General features: G+C 41.5%; 1 protein-coding gene across 8 annotated transcripts in view; it reads right to left on the bottom strand.

Moving 5' to 3' along the window:
• The window catches only part of LOC135253400 (disco-interacting protein 2 homolog C-like), a 168,927-nt gene that overhangs the window by 8,758 nt on the left and 135,341 nt on the right, over positions 1–24,828 (bottom strand). For 4 of the 8 annotated variants that reach the window (XM_064332653.1, XM_064332654.1, XM_064332657.1 and 1 more), the window contains exons 25-33: positions 24,120–24,200; positions 22,247–22,370; positions 21,273–21,394; positions 20,649–20,760; positions 20,166–20,275; positions 16,704–16,834; positions 12,234–12,402; positions 10,387–10,557; positions 9,406–9,435 (exon numbers count right to left, since the gene is read on the bottom strand). In XM_064332653.1, coding sequence (XP_064188723.1) covers positions 9,406–9,435; positions 10,387–10,557; positions 12,234–12,402; positions 16,704–16,834; positions 20,166–20,275; positions 20,649–20,760; positions 21,273–21,394; positions 22,247–22,370; positions 24,120–24,200 — 1,050 coding nt within the window. Of the gene's footprint in view, positions 1–9,405; positions 9,436–10,386; positions 10,558–12,233; positions 12,403–16,703; positions 16,835–20,165; positions 20,276–20,648; positions 20,761–21,272; positions 21,395–22,246; positions 22,371–23,514; positions 23,820–24,119; positions 24,201–24,828 lie in introns of those variants that run through there. The other 4 variants (XM_064332655.1, XM_064332656.1, XM_064332660.1 and 1 more) reach the window with 2 other exon arrangements.

Genomic DNA, 24,828 nt, shown 5'->3' with positions numbered 1-24,828 from the left:
CACAGTAAGCACAACATGGCATGAGTTAGCACAAGTTTGAGAGCACAGAATACTGCCTCGCTAGTCAAAATGGGAGCTTCATCACTCTCAGGCATACTGATGCTTGTCAATGCTTTGTCCTTCGAGAAACCCCAATGGGTGGAGCTATTGTACTGCAGACGGCCAATCACTGACTCATACTACATGAACCTGTCCAACGACTTTGATGTCCACAGGTAAAAAATACAATTGGTTAAAATAAGTCAGCCGGTGATAAGACATGGTAGTATTGTACAAAGCCTCAGTCTCCCATCACTAGATCTATCCTCCAAACAGGGACTGTGTGTGAATAAGAGGACTCAAGGAGATACCAAACTATCCATCTTCAAGGCACACAGGTCCCATTGGAAAAAATAAAATTCTGCTGGGGTGTATAACAAATCTACAGATGTGAAGCTGGAAACACTGTACGATAAACAAACAGAAACAAAAGACAATAATGGTTTGACTACACCAGAACCAAGTGTGCCTTCACATAGACATTTTAATGGAAGAGGAAAATTCACAATCACAGAAATACAACATGTGAGGCAGTAGGGGTGGGGGTTTGAGCTGCTGATGCGCTCAGAGTAGCAGTGGCCTTCACAATGCTCTCCTGGAATCAGTAGAGCCAAGGCCACTAGAATCAGGAGTGCACTCAGACTCAGATTCTGCAGACCAAAGACTAGTTTCTATCTGGAAAGGCACACTTTTCCGGCAGACTATATTGCTTAGTTTTCTTTTTTGATAATTCTAAATAGCTTGCTCATTGATAGTCCAGTTCCTAAAACATAAAACTACAGAATGGTTATCCCCCCCACCCAAACAAAAAACACGAACTTTATAGCAGTGGCGCCCAATCATGTGCCACGGAGGGCCAAGAGTATGGAGGTTTCATTCCAATCAATCACTTTACCAGCTGATTTCCCTAATTTGTTCCCTCAAAGGTGTGTTAATTTGCAAAATCGGGAGGTGAACTGATTGGTTGGAATAAGAACCTGCATACTCTCGCACCTCCATGGCACATTATTGGGCATCACTGCTTTATAAAGTATATAGGCAGAATCGTGTACTGTGTACACAAGTATACAGCCCTGGGAGGAAATACAGTTAAATATATAAACAAGTTAACATACAAGCAGTAGTGATTTTTGACCACTTGGATGTTTTAACAATGAGAATTTGGCTAAAATTCCTTAAGTATCTAAACATTACATTGATTCATGTTTCCATTTCCTTGTGTCACCGACAAGAGCTCTTTGGTTTGACTGTTGTATATAAAATTATGATTATTAATCTCTTACCACAGTCCTGTCTCTTTTTTTCCCTCAAGACCTTTTTGAATATGGTGTTTTCAAACACCTCTCAAGGGTGGATATTCAATAGACAGCCCTCTTTGCAGTCATTGAGGAGCTCCACTCTGCAAAGGAGGCTTTTCACTCCCATTCTGATCTTTAGAGAGTTCTCTGCAGCACCTGACTCAATTTACCACCAGCTCCTCCAGTCTTCCCTGACTAAGTTGGGGATCTGTGGCCCAATTCTTAAAAGGATTGCTGATGTTCTTTTTTCTTTTTTTCCAGGTTGAGGGTATGCAGTTGACACCTCAAAACCTCTCTATAGGAGTCCCCCAGGGTTTGATCCTTGGACCTCTCCTCTTCTTTCTCTTTCCAAGACTCTTGGTTCTGTGATCTCCCCAATGGTCTTATCACTGCTTATAAACACACCTATTCTCTCTTTCCCTCCCTTCAGTGCACTGTTCCATGACATGAGCTAGATGGGGAACCATTGCCTGAAGCTCAACTTGACTGAAACTGAGATGCTATACTTCTTGGCTAATTCCTCCACCTTGCTTGGCGTTCCACTCAGTCTGGAGGGCACCACTGTGTTGACCTCTTCATTTTCTAGGAATCTCTATGTGGTACAGAATGCATGTCCAACTGGACTCAGATTGGGTGAATGACTTTGTCAAGAATCTTACTGTTTTTGTATTTGAAAAAGTCTATTGTTGTTTCAGCAGTATATTTGGGATCATTGTCTTACTGTAGGATGAAGGGCCATCCAATGAGTTTGGAGGCATTTGCTCAAACTTGAGCAGATAAGATGCTTCTACTTCAGATTTCATTCTGCTGCTGTTATCAGCAGTTACATCATCAATGAACACAAGTGAGCCAGTACCTGTAGCAGCCATACATGCGTAAACCATAGCGCCCCCACCACCATGTTTCACAGATAAGAGGGGTGCTTTGGATCTTGGGAAGTTCACTTTGGCCGCCACACTTTGCTCTTATGGGTTCTTCTTCATTATAGTGAGAATTCTTTTGTCATCAACTGTAGAGGTCTTCTTAACCTACCAGGCCCTTGGCGATTACTGAGCTCACCAATGCTCTCTTTCTTCTTAATACAGTTGATTACAGTAAGTCTAAGGTTTGGAATGTTGACAAATGCCAATAACAGACTCCAAAGGCAAACAAAAGCCTAGAATCAAGATGAGATACATTACATGTCCCCCAGTACGGTCTCACAAGGCGAACAGGTCTGAGGTGAGGACCCAGACGAACAAGATCCAATCAACCCCTAACTATAGTGAACAAATACAAAACTAAGTTTACCCTGTCCGGAATAGGGTTACCGGGATCTATCCCTGGAGCCAGGCCTGGGGGTGGTGTCCACAGGCGAGTGCCTGGTGGCCGGGCAGCCCATGTATCTCGGCCAGGCCAGCCCGAAAAGACTATGTGAGAAAACCGACCCACCACCCACAAGGTTCAGGGTAGGAGTCGGTGCAATGCCCATCTGCATGTGGCAGAGAGGAAAACTTTGACTGTTATTTGTGCTTATGCACCTAATAGCAGTTCAAAGTATTCAGCCTTCTTGGAGAATGTGGGAGGGGTGCTGGACAAGGCCCCACCTACTGACTCCATTGTCCTACTTGAAGACTTCAATGCTCACGTTAGCAATGATTTCAACTCTCACCTCCGAGAGAGCTTTTCCCGTATCCCGGAGGAGGTTGGGGACATGGAGTCTGAATGAACCCTGTTCAAAACCTCTATTGTGGAAGCTGCTGCTAGAGGTTGGTGTCAAAAGCTGGTCGGTGCATGTCCTGGCGGCAACCCAAGGACCCGTTGGTGGACTTCAGTGGTGACAGAGGCTGTCAAAATGAAGAAAGAGGCATTCCAGGCTTGGCTGGCTCTGGGAATGATTCAGCAGACAGGTACCGACAGGTGAGAAAGGCTGCAGCTGCGGCAGTGGCAGAAGCAAAACCCAGGGCAAGGGAGGAGTTTGGAGAGGCCTTAGAGAAGGACTTTCGGTCGACCCCAAAGTGGTTCTGGAAAACCATTTGGCACCTCAGAAGGGGAAAGCGGGACACCGTTCAGGCTGTTGTCAGTAGGAATGGTGAAATTCTGACTTCAACTGGGGATATTGTCGAAAAGTGGAAGGAACACTTTGAGGACCTCCTGAATCCGACAAACACAACCTCCTTTTTGGAGGCGAGCTGGAGCAATCCAGGGGGGTTAGAGTCCATCTCTGTGGCAGAAGTCACTGGGGTAGTTGGAGAGCTCCTCAGTGGAAGAGCACCAGGGATGGATGAGATTCGTCCAGAAACGTTGAAGGCTCTGGATGTTGGTGGTGTGTCTTGGCTGACACAAATCCTCAATGTCACGTGGAAGTCGGGAACAGGAGTGGCAGACCGGGGTGGTGGTCCCCATTTTTAAGAAAGGGGACCAGAGGGTGTGTTCCAATTATCGGGGAATCACACTCCTATGCCAAGGTGCTGGAAAGGAGTCTTCGGCCGATAGTTGAACCTCAGATTCAGAGTTTGCTTATCCATGTATTTTGTTGATTTGGAGTAGGTATATGACCATGTTCCCTGGGGTAGCTTGTGGGAGGTGCTGCGGGAGTATAGGGTGCTGGGGTCGCTGTTGCGTGCCATTCAGTCCCTGTATACTCGGAGCGAAAGCTGTGTTCACATTCTCGGCATTAAGTCAAGCTTGTTCAGAGTGGGTGTCGGACTCTGCCAAGGGTGCACTTTGTCTCTTCTCCTGTTCGTGATATTCATGGACAGGATTTCAAGGCGCAGCCTAGGTATGGAGTGTGTCCAGTTTGGGGACAATGGAGTGGCATCTCTGCTGTTTGCAGATGACGTCGTTCTCTTAGCCTCATCATACTGTGACCTTCGATGCACACTAGAGCGGTTTGCAGCTAGTGTGATGTGGTCGGGATGAGGATCAGCACCTCCAAGTCAAGTCTGTGGCTATGGTCCTCCCCCAGAAAAAGATGGTTTGCCCTCTTCAAGGAAGGGAGGAGCAACTGCCCCAGGTGGAGGAGTTCAAGTATCTTGGGGTCTCATTCACGAGTGAGGGAAAAAGGGATTCAGAGATCGACAGCCATCTAGGTGCAGCAGCTGCAGTAATGCGGGCATTGTATCAGACAGTGGTGGTGAAGAACAACTAAGCCGAAAGGCAAAGCTCTAAATTTACCACTCGATCTTCCTCCCTACTCTCACCTATGGTCATGAGCTATGGGTAGTGACCGAAAGAGTGAGATCGTGAATACAAGCGGCCAAAATGGGGTTTCTCTGTAGGGTGGTAGGGCTTACTCTCCTTGATAGGGTGAGGAGCTCAGCTATCCGGGAGGACCTCAGAGTAGAACCGCTGCTCCTCCGCATTGAAAAGAGTCAGCTGAGGTGGTTCGGGTAAGGATGCCTGGGCACCCCTCTCTGGAGGTGTTCTGGGCTCAGCCACCGGGGAGGAGACCCAGGGGTAGACCTGGAGGGATTATAATCAAAGGCTAGCCTGGGATAGCCTTGGCATCCACCAGGATGAGTTAGTGGAAGTTGCTGGGGAGAGGGACGCCTGGGCTGCTCTGCTTGCCCCTTTGCCACCGCAACCCTGGATTAAGCAGCTTAGAGAATGAATGGATGGATGGATGGATGGATGTTTGGATTTCCATTAATATTTAGGAAATAAACAATTCATACCACCCAATTCAGTTCTCCTCATTTACTGTTTTCTCTATTTAATCTTTTCTGCAGGTGGCACTGCACTGAAAACGAACCTAGTTTTAGCCTATATTTACTTGTAAGGGCATCCAGATGGGGATGCAGCACCTGCAGATTTTACCCAAGGCTTTACTCTCTCACATGCAAGTATAGACATCTCTCTGTGTGCCATTCTAGTTGATTATACGTTGGCTTTTGTGACTTTTTCTGATGCTGTCCACTTTTCTAAGTCTTTCTGGATAAGGACATCTGCCAAATAATCATAACGCCATGAGCAATTAGTTTTTCTTTGGGAATGAATTTGACCTTAAAAAATGGACTGTGCTGTAGGATACAAGTTGTCCCTTTGTTGCTCAGGAAAAGAGTAGCTGCAAAGTGATTGTAATTTAATTTTGATAATGTAATTCAATCATTTTATCTTAATATATTTACAGGATGTGAGGTGAGAGTCCACAGCTGTGTTTACCAAATAGAGTTACCACAAACAAAGGGAAGGTAAATTAACAAAATGTACAGTAACCAGACACACAGGTACAAATAAAACAGATCAGCACTTATTATTGTATCTGTTGCTACTGACTGAACATGTGCTGTTAAGTTAAAGTTCCATTACTTTGTTCACTCTCTCAGTTCTCTATCAAATGCTTTATAACAGAGAAGAAAATACAACATTAAAATGGTCTGAATGTAGGGCTGCTGGCTGGCTCATCCTGTTAAGGCACTGTTTCAGTCCATGGCTGGAACCCACGGTCTGGTACTGAATCCAGACCAGGCCAGTGCCAACAATGTAAATATTTTAAAAGCATGAGATTTTCAGAAGTTTTGACATTTCTGTTTGTTCAGTCATAATTAACACATAATTAAAAGCACATTTTGCTATGTAAGCCCAATGTAAGACTGCTATATGCAACCACTAAAATTAGATGACAAAAATCAATATAAGGTCATAAATTGTAAGCTATCACTTCAGAAATGGGCACTGAACTTTAGCAATGTTCAAAAATACTCACCCACTTTTTCTTTAATCCCCAATTTGGAAACACTAATTCAAAAGCCTTTCAAAATCACAACTGTTTAATCCACCCTGATGCCCTGTGTAACTGAAGCACTTGAAAGTTTTTATTTTAAAGCACTTGAAAGTTTTAGTTTATTTACCATTAATTGTCACACCTCTGATCTCCTGCTCTTGAAGTTATAATGAAATGGCAAACGTGGACTGTTGAAAAGTGAACTTTGAACATATATTACACTGAATGCATGTTCTCTTAGAGAGACAAAACTCAATTTAAAATCTTATCTTCTGCTCTTCAGCTGATCTGCTCCTCAGACGAATTAACCCATGAGCCAATGACTATTTTCCACAGCGCAGTCCACAGAGTGCTACCAGAGGAATCTAGCACTGCGTTGTGGAGAGGCTTAAATCACCAATGACAACTGGAAGCCTGTGGACTCTAAGACTGGAGTGGACTCTAGCCTGTGGACTCTAAGACTGGAGTGAGTGGAGTGGCTCTGCTTTTTCCACAAACACAAAATGTCTGCTTTTCTCGCTTAGGTTTAATATAATGGCACAAAGTGCAATCTTTTAAACTCCTTAAAGAAATTAAGAAAATAAATCTCAAGTCCACAATCCTAAAATTCAAACACAGTTATTTTAAAAACATTTTTTTTTTGCATTGCATAGAACAACCTCCCCAAGAATCAAGTAAAAAAGCACCAAGCCCTGCCATTGCCCCATGACATCACACAGACCCAGCGCCAGCCGAACCAGTCACCAGAGAAGAAGAGCACCTGAGCCACAAGTGCAGATCTGACTCCCTCATCAGGACAGAATGGGGAGTGAAACGACAAAAAAAAAAAAAAAACCTCTACAGAAAACTACAGCCAACCAAAGGGGCATGTTAATGGGACTACAGCTGGAGGTCTACAAACAGCTAATTAAACTGATTGATCAGGTCCACAAATAATTCTGCCCAGGATTTAGGATTCCCAAAACAGTTTTGCATCTTTGCTCTCCAAGTCGCCTCAACAATTCAACCTATCCTCTTATTCAATGAATTCCCTGAAGGGGCCTTGCAGAAAGAACATTCTTGTCTTATCATTTGTAAAAGAAAAAGTAAAAGAAAAGATTTACATGCATTATCTCAGCTTAGATATTGATGAATATTTCTTAACTTTTAGTGTTAAAATAATGGGAACAACTAATATATATATACATTTCTTTCATAAATAGAGGAATCCCCATAGTAGCCAAGGAAAACATTAGGTTTCAGCATACCATTCTGTGCAAACCAATGTAGTCACAAAATGCATGAATAACTAACCAGAGTTATACAAGAACATATACACTGAGAGCCTCCCTAAAAACTGGTGACCCACACACAGGTATACCACCAAGCACTGGGAGCCACTGCTGGAACAAAACATATACGATAAATTATCGCACTGTAAGTAGATCCGTTCTTGTGGAGCAGAGCTAAAGATTACCACACCAAAGCTCTTCCATTTTCATCAAAATAGTTTGAGCCCAAAAATTCACAACTACATCATACCACTATCCAATATAATTAGCATCTTTCTTCCCATTTCTCTCTCTATCTCTTTCATTTGAGCTATCACTTACTGCTATATAGCGCTCACATCTGCACTTACAAAGTACCATCAAAGTCCAGACACACTTACAGTGAATTTATCTCACAAATATCCCTATACTTACTGCATTCACAGTCAGTTAAATTGAATACCTTCATTTCTGATTTTGTTTAAGGGTAACAAGTACATTGCAGTGGTTCCCAAACCTGCTCACAGGTGCATACCAGCTGAACATTCAAGCAAGCTCTCGTCCCTCTGGGGAAAGACTAAATGGACACCATGTTATCACACAGGGAGCCTTAGATAGGGGCCAGCAACTCATAGTTACAGGGAATTAATTAATTTAGTTCAAGTGAAATATGATGATGATCAATATTTCAGTCCAGCGTCAGTCATCAAATTCAACAGAAGAGGAAAACATGTACACTAAAATGACATCAAGTTACATTAATTTAGCAGATGCTCTCATCCAGAGCGATTGAATTAGTACAACAACTTACAGTCTAAAGCCGCAGCAAAGTCAGCCCATACAGCACAGAAAAGGTTTTTATTTTGATTTCCGTGAGGAGCCAAATTCTACATTCCTCTTCTTTATAGAGGGTATGCACATGACGTCACAGTAGGTGGAAGTCACTGTGGTTACACCCACTGAGTGGCAGAAAGACTACTGAGTGACAGCGTTAAGCTTGAATGCCGTGAAAACACAAAAAAACACATCTAAAATGGGAAAGAGCTGTTGTGCGATTGACTGTACAAATAGATTCAACAAGAAATCGGAGCTATCTTTTTGACAGACTGCCGAAAGCTAAAGAAAAGAGAAGCAAATGGATCGCTGCAATTCGCAGAAACAACTGGAATCCAGGCACCGAAACGTGGATTTGCGGTTGTCATTTTGTGTCAGGTATGCTGGATTTTTGGGTAAAATCATACCTTAAGTTATGCAGGCTACTGTACTGACTACTCATCAATTAAATATTTAGCATCTTTCATTTATATTCTGTGTAACTGTAAAGTTTTTGTCAGCATTTATTAAAAAACATCCATGATGATGAGCCTTGTGTTCTACAAACAAAGGGGGGATGGTTAGATAGTATTAGCTAGCCAAGCATATAAATTATTAAGGTATGATTTTACCCAAAAATCCAACATACCTGACACAAAATAACAACCGCAAATCCACGTTTCGGTGCCTGGATTCGAGTTGTTTCTGCGAATTGCAGCGATGCATCACTTGTTTTTTTTTTAGCTTACAGCAGTCTGTAAAAAGATAGCTCCAATTTCTTGTTGAATGTCCATGGACCACTGGTTCTTTGGTAAGTTGTAAGGATCACTGTCGAGTCCAACTGCCTTTAATTTAAGCAGATAATCGTTTGTTTTACTCCCGGTTTTGCAGTTTCCTATACTAAAGGCAGCCATGCGGCAGCATGTTTTGCCACTCAGTCCTGACTGAGGGGGCATATTCCAGTGGGAAAGTGACGTCAATGCATACCCTCTATTGGACTGTTAATTACATCACAGGTGTCCAATTAAGTCTCTCCCACATGCTATGAGTCCCTATAGCCCCCCTTGCTTTTGATTTCCCTCAGGCAGACACTATCAAAGTAGGCTTAAAGAAGGTGGGATTTAATGTATACACGTGTTGGAAGCCAAACCGGCATTCAGTAGTTACCCTTTTTTACCATTAAATAAACCTGAGCTAGGCTAAGTCCTGTACTAGGCTTGTGCCCTCTGCTCCCCCCTTTGGCTGGAGGTCAGCATTGGAGGGGTGGAGTGGTTAATTGGGGAACTGGGAAATACCCTACCTGTTCGAGAGGTTTCCCAAGCCTGTGTGGCTACAGCAGCAGAAACAGGATGGAAAAAAATGGAAGGGGTGGGGAGGGCAGGGGTGCCAAGACAAGGGTATGCATGAGAAATGAGGATGGGGATGCAAAAAAGGCAGGAAAAAAACAACAAACAAAATAAAACAAAACAAACAAAAAATGTCAAATACGTAAATGGCAAAGAAAATAAAACACAAAAGTAATATGGACTGCAAAATTATATACAGCCTTTTTTCTTGGCAAAATGTCTAAAATCAAATGCAAACAAACTCGGTTGTAAAAACATATTTGAGAAAGACACCTGCCACAGCAGTTCCAGCAGTTATTCTGTCCTAGAGACTGATTCTACTTTTATGAAATGTAGCTCCTTCACATCGTATTCCCTGCATTTTAAACATGGTATCAGCAGTCCAATCCAAATGCTTTGTCACGCTGAACCATTTGTAAAAAAAAGAAAGAAAAAAAAGCTGCTATTTTATTACCACACTCATCCAGTAATAAACCCCTCACTTCCACACACAAAGGAATTTAAATCCTGAAACAATTAAACATGAAATAAAAGGCCCTTGAGAAGGAACTTAAATCAAAGTGTGAAATAAAAACTGATGATGTAACTGAAGCCCACCTATCCATAAATTTTGATGTGAACCTGCTACTTGGGAGAGGGTTTGAACAGTGACACCTACAGGCAGAGTGTCTGTACTGAGACAGCACACATTCCCTGATGCTGATCGGCCAGTTCTTTGCATTTTGGTTTTCCTGAAAAACACACCCTGCAGGAGTATGGTGCCATTGATCTGGCAATCCAACTGACTGCTTGGAAAAACACAGTCCAGCTGTCAAACACACACACTAGCTTTCATATACTATGCTCACACATACACCCACACACAGATAGACATGCGCACACACACACACAGACAGACATGCACACACACACACATGACGGGGGGAGGGGCTGACCTGCAAACAGATGGCCAGGTTGACCCTGCAGCCAAAGGAGGTGCTGACAGCCCGGGGATGGAGCCCCAGGTCCTTGAAGAGTTTGGCGAAAGACTGGGTCAGGGCTATCCTGGGCCGCTCCTCTGCCACCACCACGCAGGTCCTGACCCGGGACAAGTCCAGGCCTCGGGCCTGTGGGAGAGAGAGAACTCGGTGTGAGCCTGAAAACAGTGGCAGGCTCCAAAATGTCTCACACTTCTCTGCACACCCAGTCAACACAACCATTTGGATTTAGGACAGTAAATTTTCCTTCACCATATACAATGGTGTACAACTAAAGGATCTCTAAAACCGGCACGTCTACACACTTACCTTTTCTCATGTTTACCAGGTTAGCCAACCGTGATTCTGTTAGCCAAAGAGGAGCTGAGCATGTACCAATGATCATAAGAATGATGACTGCAGTGGTGAGGAGAACATGCCATTCAGCCCATCTAGGCTCGTCACCTGAAGTCAACAAGGGGCCCACAACTGATAGCTTTGGTAAAATATCCCCATGGATGAAACTTTGTTGACTACATATGAAAAACAGCCTTTGAAATAAACAAATGTGTCGGCCAAGTCTTTTGAATCAGAAATAACAGAGGCTGCTTTGATTTTAATTAGGGTCACGAAGAGTGCTAATTTCCCTGTGTGCACATCTGTTCAGGCATCTAGGACACACCAGATGCAAGTGCAGTGGCTGTGCCCACAACAGCATTTCACCTGAAAAATTAAATAATCTTTCAGCTGCAAACAAAGTGAAGGGCACAGAAACGAGAGACAATATACAATAAATTAATAAATAAATAAAATTTGTTCTCTTTCAGTCAAAATGAAGCCACAGATGCAGGTGATTTTAACCAAGGACAAAGTGGGCAAAGAGATTTAAGAAAAGAGAAATTTTGAGATCATTTCATCCAGCTCTGGAGGGTGAGTGTGAAAAACACCCATTGATTCCTTGCTCTTTGTAGCCCTGGTAAATCTAAATGGAGTTAGTATAACACAATGAAGATCTTTTTAAAGCTGTCTGCCCAAAGGAATTCACAGCCTTTCTACAACAGCTCCACTGCAGTAAATAATTACCCAGCTAAAGTCCCACTTCATTAAAGTGATATATATACACACTCACAGTTATTGCTTCAAAGCTAAAAGCAACTGTTCATGTGACTAAAAGAGAGTGCCGTCGCAAGGGCATTTAAGCAACAGCTTTTAAATGGCATTGTTTCACAACAGCATTCCTCCTCCTTTGCTCATATCTGTATTTCTGCACATATGGTGGTATCTTGAAAATATTAATGTATTTTACAGGAGGGCATTGGGATGCAGCGTAATGTTTTGATGAGTGTAGTTTAACAATATTCAAGGGTGACTTTCAAGGGTGACCTTCAAACAATTTAAGGGTGGGCTTATTGTTGCTGTTGTGGGCCATTATGAGTGCAGCTAATAGTAGCTTTATAAGCGTAATTTATGGGGCATAGGTTAAATGAGTTAGAGGGTATAGCTTAAAGCAGTTAGGGGGTGTAGGTTCAATGAGTTAGGCGGTGTAGCTTAAAGGAGTTAGGGGGTGTTTAGGTTAAAGGGGTTAGGGGGTGTTTAGGTTAAAGGGGTTAGGGGGTGTTTAGGTTAAAGGTGTTAGGGGATGTTTAGGTTAAAGGGGTTAGGGGGTGTAAGCTAAAGGACTTTGGGGGTGTTTAGGTTTAAGTAGTTAGGAGGTGTAGGTTAGAGGAGTTAAGAGGTGAAGGTTAAAGGGGTTAGAGGGTGTAGATTAAAGGAGTTAGGGGGTGTAGGTTAGAGGAGTTAGGTGTAGTTACAAAGCACTCCGGTACCTTGAGTGATTCGGTCTGCAGACCCAGCCCCTTGGTGCAGAGCTCCATGACCGAGTAGGAGCAGAAAGTGTCCCGCACCCTGTACTGACTGACAGCCAGAAGCCACAGCGCCGGGTTCACCTCTAGCTCCGAGGGTGGGATCAGGATGGACTGGTGCCCTGAGTACACACTTTATAAAAGGAAGAGAGATGTCAGGATACACACTGCTGTCCCGAGTAGACACTACACAAGAGGGAGAGAGACTTCATGGTACACACTACTGTCCAGAGTACACACTTCACAAGAGAGAGAGAGAGTGAGGACAAAATTTAAGAGAGATGCTTGTTAACCCTGTGTAAGTACATTCTAAACTAACATGTCATGATAAGTTGGGATAAGTGGGTTACATCAAGTAGAGACCTCTTCTTTCACCCATCACATAAAAGTAGAATCCCCTACATATATCTCATGTCATCAATCTATCTTAAAATGTCCTTGCGATATTTTGTGCATTGGCAAGATTAAAAGGCTTTTGAAAATTCATATTGAAAAACTGCAGAAATTATCTCCAGTCTCCAGGAGCCAGGCACTTTTATATTGCTACCATATGGTAGCTCTAATCAAACAAAAGGGAATAGAGAAAGTCTCCTAGCCATACTGGGGCAGTGACATTAATTACCTGCCGTTAAACTGACAGGAATATTGGATTCCGTATTTGGGTACGGTATCTCAATGAAGAGGTCTTAATCAAGAACTTGGCTTACACCCTTTTATACTGTTGCAGCCTGTCGCAGTCAGCCCTGGCTCCTATGCCCTTTTCTTTTCTGTTTTATAATTATATTTGGCTTTGGGAATTATTTCCATGATACAGTATATACATGTGTATCCATTATGTAATCAGAGCAATTCATGTTTCAGCATGTTCTATTGGTCACAACAACCACACGCTGAACACAGGTGCTATGATTGTCACCAAATGAATGTACAGTACTTCAGTCACCAATCAAATTTATACTGCTGTTTTAAATAAGCTGTACCCCCATTTGCTGTTCCACCACTGTCGTGAGAAAGGCTCTGCTGACACTAAAACTTATATAAATTATATATTATATATATTATAATAAATACTACAAGCTACTTTAATTTTTTAATGTGCTCTCTAGTTTTTTTGCTTGCTACACTCCTCTTTGTTCATTGATTGAGACAGTCAGGAATTTCTGAAGTGCTCCTGTTAATCAGTGCTTGCTGCAAGGAAGTCTTGTTTTTTTAGTGCACCATTTTATGCAAAAAACCTATTAAGCAGTACATAAAACACTCTGGGTTTTTATTTCAAAAGGTATGGTATTACCTTTTTTAAATAAAAAGAGCGTGTGTATATTCATGTCACAGTAATATACACAATGCTGAAAATTCACAAAGCCTACAGATTTCCCCCTAGGCAGGCCTACTGTGTCTAAAACGGGCTCCCTCACAGCTAATGTGTCTGCTTTTGTCAATCCCTTTTTCAGCCTTATGTTACATCCCTCCCTTCCTATATGAGGGATTCCAATGATTCTACTCCCTACAGTCTCTTCAATAGGTTGACGGTGACAGTTTTGCAGGGAAAGTTTGACAGTGAAGACTTATATACTAATATTCCTCATCAGGGAGGTCTACTTGTCAAAGTATTTTCTAACCCAGCGTATCAGGAATATCTCCAGCACTTAGTGTACTGGAGAAATGACAAAAGTGTCCTCCCGTTGCCCTCGGGACAGCAGAAATACCACCCATCTTCCGACAATGAGAAGACCAACAGCTTCAGATTGCACAATGGCACCCCTGACCCTCTCGATCCTCCTCCAGTCTTTTGGATTTCCCTTTGTTATGACAGCGTTATAGGTACAGCCGCATAAAATATTGGTTATCTGTGTAGTGGTATTTACTTTTGTTTACAATATAAATTGTATGGTTAAATTTACACCTTCCACACGCTTGCCTTCTTGGCGAGTTCACACATGCATTCCTGATGTTCTGCACTTTTGTAAGCCGCTCAGCGTAACAGCATCTGCTGAGTGAGCATAATGTAATGAAGAATTATCTTCTCTTTGGGAACAACTTTTACCTTCAAGAAATTGGCTGTGCCACGGCATCTACTGTTGAGGCCAAAAGTTTGCATACACCTAGGCAAAAGACATTCAAACTAAATTTTTCACAACTCCACACATTTCATGTTACCATGCATTTCTTGCGTGAAGTCAATTAGGGTATCTACTTTATTTCCATAAGAGGACATTTCAAAATAATAGCTAAGAGACAGTCTTATTTCAGTTTTTCTGTACTATATCAGATTTTCAGTGGGTCAAAAGTTTACATACACTTTGTTAGTATTTGGTGGCATTGCCTTTTAATTGCTTAACTTGAATCAAACGCTTGGGGTAGCCTTCCACAAGCTTCTCACAATACTTTGCCGGAATTTTTTCCCATTCCTCCTAACAGAACTGGAGTAACTCAGTCAGGTTTGTGAGTCTCCTTGCTCAGACACTTTTTCAGTTCAGTTCTATGGGATTCAATTCAGGGCTTTGTGATGGCCATTCCAATACTTTCACTTTGTTGTCTTTAAGCCATTTTGTTACAACTTTGGAGGTATGCTTAGGATCACTGTCCTGCTGGAAGACCCAGTTGCGACTAAGTTTTAACTTTCGAGCTGATGTCTTGAGGTGTTGCTTCAGTATTTCTAGATAATCCTCCTTCCTCATGATGCCATCTATTTTGTGAAGTACACTGGTCCCTTTTCCAGCAAAACACCCCCACAACATGATGTTGCCACCCCCATGCTTCACAGTTGGAATGGTGTTCTTCAGATTAAAAGCCTCACCCTTTTCCCTCCATACATAGCATTGATCATTATGGCCAAACATCTTTGTTGTCGTCTTGGGTTCAGCTGAACCTTTCGGACCAAAGTTCGTTCAGCCCAGGGAGTTAATTTGTGCCTCCTGAACAATGCAGTGTCTGTGTGGCCCCAAGATTTTTATATTTGCAAACAATTGTTTGTACAGGTGCTTGTGGTACCTTCAGTTGGTTGGAAATTGCTCCTAAGGAGGAACCGGACTTGTGGAGGTCCATAATTTTCTTTCTGAGGTCTTGACTGAGCTGCTTGGATTTTCTCATGGTATCAAGGGCAAAAAGGCAGTGGCTCTAAAGGTAGGCCCTTAAATACAGTCACAATTATGACAATTAGCCAATCAGAAGCTTCTAAAAAGTCATTACATCGATTTCTGGAATCTTCCAGATTGTTTAAAGAGACAATCAACTTGGTGTATGTAAACTTTTGACCCGCTGGAATTCTGATATTGTGAATTAAAGCTGAAATAAATCTAATCGATTGTTTTAAAATTACCTCTGATATGAACAAAGTAAATGCCCTAATTGATTTGCTAAAAAAAAATGTATGGTAACATGAAATGTGTGGAGTTGTAAAAAACAGAGTTTTAATATCTTTAGCCTCGGTGTATGTTAACTTTCGGCCTCAACTGTAAGATGCCCTGCAACCGTGCTTAGTTGTAAGCAGGACTATACAAAAAGCACATTACACTTAATTTGCACATAACCCTTTATCAGTTTTTACCTGCAATACAATTACGACTTATTTCTCATTTGGACCGGTGCTAAGATTCAGGTCTGAGTGAGTTTCACAAGTTTATGAATTCAAATAAGTACAAAAATCTCATTATCTCTCATGATAAAAACCAAATAGACATAAGAGAGATCTAAGAGAGTAATGTATGTAAAATTTGCAGTTCAAATGTTGTATTCCATGAAAATACAGAGATCAAGAGAACCGAGTACTGTTTCAGAAGGGGTTAAACAGACAGAGTGCTTGAACAAGAAGAGAGATAATGTCTCTGGTCAACACCATATTCTACCAACACTTCTAACAGACCATTAATAAACACTGGCACATTCTGAATACCAGCGTGTTCAGTGCACCCAGCACCTGGTGCATATGCAACTCCAACTGTCATATTTCCTCAGTAATTTACCCGATAGCAGTTACATGTGTGGATGTTGTGGAAGACAAATAATAGTGGTAAATTACTGCAGCGGCAAATTCAGTTGCGTCCAGCTCAATTTTGGTTATTTCATGACTCGAGACAGTAGCAGACCTGCAGCACACTTAGTAAAAGAGGTCGGTTTAAATTAGCTGGAGGTGTTCTGATTTCATCATGGCTAAGCAGACCAGCCACGTTCTTTCCCTTTAATACCACTGGATCAAGGCCATATTGAGTGGCCCTTTCATCACTGATACACTTGTCCAGGAGATGCAGCCGATACCCGGAGAGTTTCGGAACTTCAAAAAAGCCTCCTTCGGCAAATGACATTGTAAAGATAACCTGCTAACTAAAGATAGAAGATGTGGTGCACATTAGCCACTACTTTAAGTTTACCGGACTTTATAAGTGACACAAGACAGTCGAGTTCAGGGGGCCAGGAGACAGAGGGGCAGGCGCTCACCTGCAAAGGCACCAAAGCACAAAGCCCAGGCCGCAGTAGGGGTCCAGACAGATGGCCACCTCGCGGGAGGGGTAGAGCTCGCACTGCAGCTTGATTGAACGGCAGAAGGCACTAGTGGCGGTGTGAGACATCTGGAGGAGGGAGAGAAAACACAGGAGATCCTGTCATCATTTAAACAACTGTGAGGTTTTCTTTAAGCATCTTCATTACAATAATCACCAGTGTTCACTCAGTATTAAAACAAGTCAAAGAGAGATACTGTTGCTGCACTCAGCATAATTCACCATTACAAAGAACCTGGCCTTTTTACTGAAAAGTAAAAAGTAACTTCAGAAAGTAAAAAGCTTTTTTGATACATGGAAAGCACTGTAGTTTGGCATGGCACCAAAATACTGAAAATAGTCTCCATCGAACAACTTTTTTGATAAAGTAAATTTGATAAAAACTACACTAGCCATATTTTTTGTGATAATAGGGTCATTTGAAAATGAAAATATGTCTTTCTAAGCTGTATTTAATGACTTCAGCGCACAAGTGAAATGAATAGCCGTTCTGTCTGAGCTCTAAATGTGTTAGAAAGTTGGACAGAAACATTTTTGTTTTGATATTTTCATAGGATACATTGACTATCTACTGAAAACTGAAAATTACTGCTATTATGCTTCTGTTGTTAAGCGTTCCAAGCACAAGACAAACTAATCATCATCTTGATAATGTGCTTCATTCAGACCAATTGCACATTTCAACATTATGAAACAAATTTAGAAACGTCATTAAAAATGGGATAACAATGCACCTGCGCACAGCGCTTAAGAAATGGAATATAAATTATTAATCTGAAGACCACCAAGGACCTCTACTCCTCATAAACATGACAATTAAATCAGAACGCAATGTATCCAGCCTAAATGATAATTACAAAACTCACAGAACACAACAGGCATTTTAAGGGAGTTTATAGAGGCCCAGACTGGATTAGTTCTTTACACAATATGACAGGATGAAGATATCATGATACTTGCAGGGTTTTAAAAAAACAGGATCTTTTTAAAGCAACAGGATCTTTTTAAAGAAGCAGTATCTTGGTCTTTGGTCTTCTTTTCCACTGTCACAATGTACACAATGTGTTCTGCAGTAATCCACTTCTCCTTGGGCAGCTGCATCACGTTTCAGTCAGCAGGGAGGCGTGTAACTCGAGATGCTTCTTCAATATTTGCTGACAAAGGGAATTGTGTGACTAAACTCTCCAGTGTGATATCAGGTGCTGAGCCCCACACAGAAGCTCTCCCTTCAGCTGCAGGGGAAGGTAATGTTTCACAGGCTCACACACACTTTTTATTACACACGTTTGCAACGACATTCAGAAAGGCTCTGCCTCAGCTTTTTTCTATTAAGATGAGGGTCAAGATTCAAACATTTCGTATTGTTACCTTTACCAGCGAAACTATGATCAATTACATGCTTATGATGACCTTTAGATTTAGGTTATTTAAGATTACCCTCAGTGTGTGAGTGAGTATGTGTGTGTGTGTCTGCGTGGGTAATTTTTAGAGCGCGACCGATGCCAGATTTTTGGGTCCGATGCCGATCCCGATTTTGGAGAGTCCTAGCCCATCGATGTTTTGAATGATATTTTGTCAAAAAGTGGAACGTTTTCAAATCAATTTGAAAAACTTATATTTTATTAAAGTTTCTATATTTAAGAACATTTAACTTATAAGCAAACAAATAAAAATAAACACACAAATAACTTTTTAGATAAAAAAATGTAAAAGATGATATTAAATTAAATTTAAATATTAACACCATCTTTAAGTGTGTGAAATCAAAATAACTCCACACCTTGCTTTTACTCCTTTCTTTTCCAGCCATCTATAAAAACTTTATTTTAAAAAATCCGTTTTCCAGTTTCAAACATGTATTTTTATGATTATTATTATTGTTGTTGTTGTTATTCATTTGTTATTATTATTTCTTAGTATCTATTCTCAGTAAATTAATTTTATTTTATTATTTTATTCCTACTACATGATCTCAAAGAGTAAGACTTTATCTAGCGAGCTTCCCTGTCCATAAGAATTTGGTGGTGAAAATAACTACAATGCGCTCTGACGCGTGACTAGATGTCACACTCGCTCGCAATAACGCATTAGGTATTGACACAGCCTCATTATTTCTTATTATATATTCTCAGTAAGTTAAATGAATTATATTTTTTTATTTTATTTCTACTACATGATCTCAAAGAGTAAGACATTATCTAGCGGAGCTAATGAGTGAATCGAGTGTAACGTTAGATGAAATTAAATTGATTGGATGAAATACGTGAAAAAAACTACAATGCGCTTTCGTGAAGGTTACCCGCGCTAACTGTTGGTTGATTCACTTCTCCAACAGCAATCCTTCTCTCATGTTATCACGACAAAGCTAGATAACATGGCTTTAAATGATCCAGAAGTGTTTTATCGGCGTTTTTACTGTCTGGTTAGTTTGCTACAATGATGCGTGACTAGATGACACACTCACTTGCAATAACGCGTTGGCTATTGACACAGCATCAGTACCTCAAATAAAAAAACAAATGTGTGATGCATTCAATCACCACTTTATTTCGGCTGGTTATTTATTTGAGAATACAACGATGTCCTCTGGAAATGTAGATCCTACGCTGCTTATATGCTCACTGCCACTTCATAAAGGCTTGCTAGCCAGCTAGCTTGCTAAAGTGAACCAAATATGTTAGCTAGCTTGCTCGCTTGATAATGAGGATTGATAAACATAGTGGTCCTATAAACGCATTTAATTAAAAACCTTCGCTAAATATACATACCTTTATTGCGGCAATCGAATCTGTGCAGACAAGTCTTGCAGTGGAGAATACTGGATGAGGCACGAGTGACAAACGTCTTATTACAGAAGTAGCGCGTCAGCTGCTGCAGTTCACACTTGTATTAGAGCTCCCTCTACTGGATAATTCTAGTAAATAGCAATTACAACGTTCGAACAGACAAGTACAGATAAATAATCAATGTTTTTTTTGTTTATTATACTTATTTAAAAATCGGGACACATCGGCTGCATAACTGCCGATCCCGATGTCGTCAAAAAAGTCAAATAATGGCCGATATATCGGCCAAAGTAATTTAGTAATTTTATTAGCTTAATTACCTCAGTGGAAAGAAAAACAGCTTGCCTGACAACAGAAGTGTGATGGAAATATAGAGGCACCCTCTATTTGTAACTCAACCTTAAAGTTTGAAAACAAAAAATGGAAAGCATTTGCTCTCTTTAGAGATAGAACAACTATACACCATTCACCTATAGTTGTGTCTCAACTGTGTGTGCAAGTGCGTAAGTGTGTGTCTGCATGTGTCTCCATCTGTGTATATCTGTGTGTGTGTGTGTGTGAGTGAGTGTGTCTTTGTGTACAAGTGTGTGTACACACGTGCTGCCTGAACACACCTTGACTCCTGCAAGCATGCCGGTGGTGGACACGCTGAAGTCCAGGTAGGCTAGAGTGTCAGGGTTGGACGGCTTGTACAGCTGAGTCGGCCTCTTCTTTGGCAAATCATCTACGGGAAGAGACACACTCACAGGACGAACTTGAATGGCCCTCCCTTTCATAGAAATGCCCTGAAAAGACTTGTCACTGACTAAGGACACAAACAGACACACACAGCCACACACATGCACACGCACACGCACCCACACACACACACAGTATGAACCAGAATGGACCTCCCTTTCACAGAGATGCCCTAAAAAGACTGTCCTCACTGACCGTATGGAGACACACACGCACATACATACACACCATAAACCTGCATGGCAGTCCCTTTCACTCTTGTCCTTAAGGGCCTGTACTGACTGTATGACCCAAAAGTAGACTGCTTTTGTGTGAGTGATCTAGTATACAGTACGTACATCTATACGCAGGCAGCTCACCTGTGTCCAGGACCGGGGGCCAAGTCCTGATGTCCACAGCGGCCAGCGCTTCCTTTGACCTCAGCAGCTTACAGATGACCTGCGTAGTCATCACACAGGCCGAGCGACTCACCTGCAGAACGCAGAAACACAGTGTACTGAACCACACGTTCATACAAAGCAAAAGGCTCAGATACTTGTACAGCCAGACAACGCACGAAAACGCACGCACGCACACACACACGCACACACACACACACGCGCACGCATGTACGCACATACACATCAGCTTGACTGTCGGGTTCAAATTTAACATACATAATGCATTCATAATGCTGAACTTCCAACTTTCTTCATACCAGATGTAACATTTGGACCTCAATATTAATGAACAGCTCTACTTCACAGTTTGACATTCCCATCAGTAAATGAATAAAAAAAATCCAATGGGAAACCACACCAATACCCCTAAACCCAACCGCCAATTCAAACTATTACGCAAAGACTAATGTTAATATGTTTTCAGAAACTGGATAATACGTTTTTTACATTCTAACATGATATCAAGTGTTTTATCTGAACAGCTAAAGGGCCTATGATGCAATGTCGTGGTTGCCAGGGGAGACACACCGAGCGGTGGCTTACCTCCACAATCATCTTGACGGTGGGCAGTGTGGTGGCGATGTTCTGGGGGTGTGGCGGTCGGACAGTGATGGGCACACAGCCGGCGTACAGGCAGCCATAGAACGCTGCGATAAGATCCACTCCTGTTCCGGAAAAGACCACAACCAAACTCACAGCCCTCATCCAAATCAACTTTAAAGGGAAAAAGTATCCCTTCTGCCATTCTCAGATGATAATACAAACACCCATAATCACAGATGTGAAACCCTATTTGACAAGATAACTATGATCTACACAAGTAACACCCAATGACACAGGTCGGAAGAACCTCCCTTCCGTTAAACACATAAGTTAGTGTAAAACATCAGTATGGATACTCTCGGCTGCTGGTCATTATCTTTATAGTTACAAAATCCATTGTCTATGTGTGTACAGATACTTCTCTGTCAACTAAGATATTCACCATACCAATAAGATGTATCTAGCTTTAAAAAGGCATCTGGAATGCGAGCGTGCACAGCCTCTTCTGTGTTTGCCTCGCCTTAAACGCCCATACTTTGCTTAAAATCTTTAAAGTCTATGAAGTATTTTAGATGGTTTTGACACCAGTTTGGCTAAGCGCAACCACATTTTAAACAAATTTGATGACTCTGAAAAACAATTCAAGATCAAACAGACTTAGTTAACTGATGAAAAGTAAGAATCTTGAAAAATGCATAAATAAAGAAAGGTTTCTGGTTAAAATAGTTTAAAACCTGTTGGGATTCTTACAAGTCATCAGTTTGGCAGCCATTGAAATTAAATTGCATAACTGTTCCAGAAGTATTCAGAAATTTGAACATTAAACAAAGTTAAAGATACTACATTTAATTTTAATCACATGACACTTGCTGTAATGGCCATTATGTTAATCAATTTCCCATCCTAGAACAAAGTATTGACAGATGCAAATGATTAATGAACAGTGATTGGTTGATGATGGGGGTGTGTCCCACCTGGGGGGTAGACGAGTGCAACGTGATCTCCGTCCTGCAGATGGCCTCGTTCCGCCAGCATGGCCGCAATCTTCTCTGCCCGCTTATGCAGCTGGAGACAGGTCAGCGAGCTGGCTATCGCCCCCTGCGTTCATACAGCACACCATAACATGCATTCATACAGAACATGATAACATGCTATCGACCCCTACGTTCATACAGCACACCATAACATGCATTCATACAGAACATGATAACATGCTATCGCCCCCTGCATTCATACAGCACACCATAACATGCTATCCCCCTGCGTTCATACAGAACATGATAACATGCATTCATACAGAACATGATAACATGCTATCGCCCCCTGCATTCATACAGCACACCATAACATGCTATCCCCCTGCGTTCATACAGAACATGATAACATGCATTCATACAGCACACCATAACATGCTATCCCCCTGCGTTCATACAGAACATGATAACATGCATTCATACAGCACACCATAACATGCTATCCCCCTGCGTTCATACAGAACATGATAACATGCATTCATACAGAACACGATAACATGCTATCCCCCTGCGTTCATACAGAACATAACATGCATTCATACAGAACACGATAACATGCTATCACCCCCTGCGTTCATACAGAACATGATAACATGCATTCATACAGAACACTATAACATGCTATCCCCCTGCGTTCATAAAGAACATGATAACATGCATTCATACAGAACACGATAACATGCTATCACCCCCTGCGTTCATACAGAACATGATAACATGCATTCATACAGAACACGATAACATGCTATCACCCCCTGCGTTCATACAGAACATGATAACATGCATTCATACAGAACACGATAACATGCTATCACCCTCTGCGTTCATACAGCACACTATAACATGCATTCATACAGAACATGATAACATGCATTCATACAGAACACGATAACATGCTATCAACCCCTGCGTTCATACAGCACACGATAACATGCATTCATACAGAACACGATAACATGCTATCGCCCCCTGCGTTCATACAGCACAGGATAACATGCTATGACCCATTGCGTTCATACAGCACACGATAACATGCATTCATACAGAACACAATAACATGCATTCATACAGAACACGATAACATGCTATCACCCTCTGCGTTCATACAGCACACTATAACATGCATTCATACAGAACATGATAACATGCATTCATACAGAACATGATAACATGCTATGACCACCTGCGTTCATACAGCACACTATAACATGCTATCCCCCTGCGTTCATAAAGAACATGATAACATGCATTCATACAGAACACGATAACATGCTATCACCCTCTGCGTTCATACAGCACACTATAACATGCATTCATACAGAACATGATAACATGCATTCATACAGAACATGATAACATGCTATGACCACCTGCGTTCATACAGCACACTATAACATGCTATCGCCCCCTGCGTTCATACAGAACATAACATGCATTCATACAGAACATGATAACATGCTAACATGCTATCACCCCTGCGTTCATACAGAACACGATAACATGCTATGACCCCCTGCGTTCATACAGAACATGATAACATGCATTCATACAGAACATGATAACATGCTATCGTCCCCTGCAATGATCTAGAACATGATGTTCACACAGAACATTGCCACTGTCCCTTGCATTACAAGAATAGTACAAGATTCTAACTTTCTATTGTCCCACAGTATTACAACATGCTAATAGGCTGGGTACCCTGCAACTGTACAGGATAATACAACTTGCTAATAAGATGCAATTCTCTAGGTCCACACAAAAAAACACAATAGTATTTGACTTGAGCAGACTGTGAAAGAGCAGGTCTTACCCGTGAGCTGAGAAGCGTGTACAGGACATGGTCTGGAGTGGTCTGGGACCTCCACTGCAGAACCTCTGACAAGAAGAGGAACTGAAAAATAACAAAGAAGAGAGTAAAGATGTCTGCAATGCAACAAACTTTCCTTAACTCCAGAGGTGTCTCAATTTAGCTCAGCACGCCTGTCTGTGACCGTCAGTGCAATCCAAAGCATTTCATCACTGCTTAGGTTCAGGGCGAATGAAAGGGCTTTTTGTGTAAAATCCACACATGATCAATAACCCATCAATAGACACAAAGAAAAATAAATACGATAGTATGATCTACACAGCCTATTAAGTTTATACACAGCTTATACACGCTTAATAGCTTACAAGCACCAATGGCTGAAGAGGACTCCAGAAAATGATATAAAAAGGCAATATTTACCATTACATGCCAGTACAATTATTCTGTAAGTATGTACTGTGCAGACCTGGTAGTTCCTGAAAATGTGAAAATCCATGAATACAGTACAGTATTGTATTACACAAATAATAAAATATTTACTCACAAAGAGTGATTTGACCCTCACAAAAAATCCATTGTTCTTGGACTAATAAAATTAGAACATTCTGTTTGGTATTAGCTGTTCAGCTTTGACCAACTCAAAACAGGAATTGCATAACTGCTGTAGCTTTCCAGTAGTTCCCAGGAAATTATGTTGTATGGTAATTGTTGC

The sequence above is a fragment of the Anguilla rostrata genome, chromosome 4 (genome assembly GCF_018555375.3).
Source record: "Anguilla rostrata isolate EN2019 chromosome 4, ASM1855537v3, whole genome shotgun sequence".
Taxonomy (NCBI): Eukaryota; Metazoa; Chordata; class Actinopteri; order Anguilliformes; family Anguillidae; genus Anguilla; species Anguilla rostrata.
Note: the sequence above shows the minus strand (reverse complement) of the source record. Positions and strands in the feature narration are given on the sequence as shown.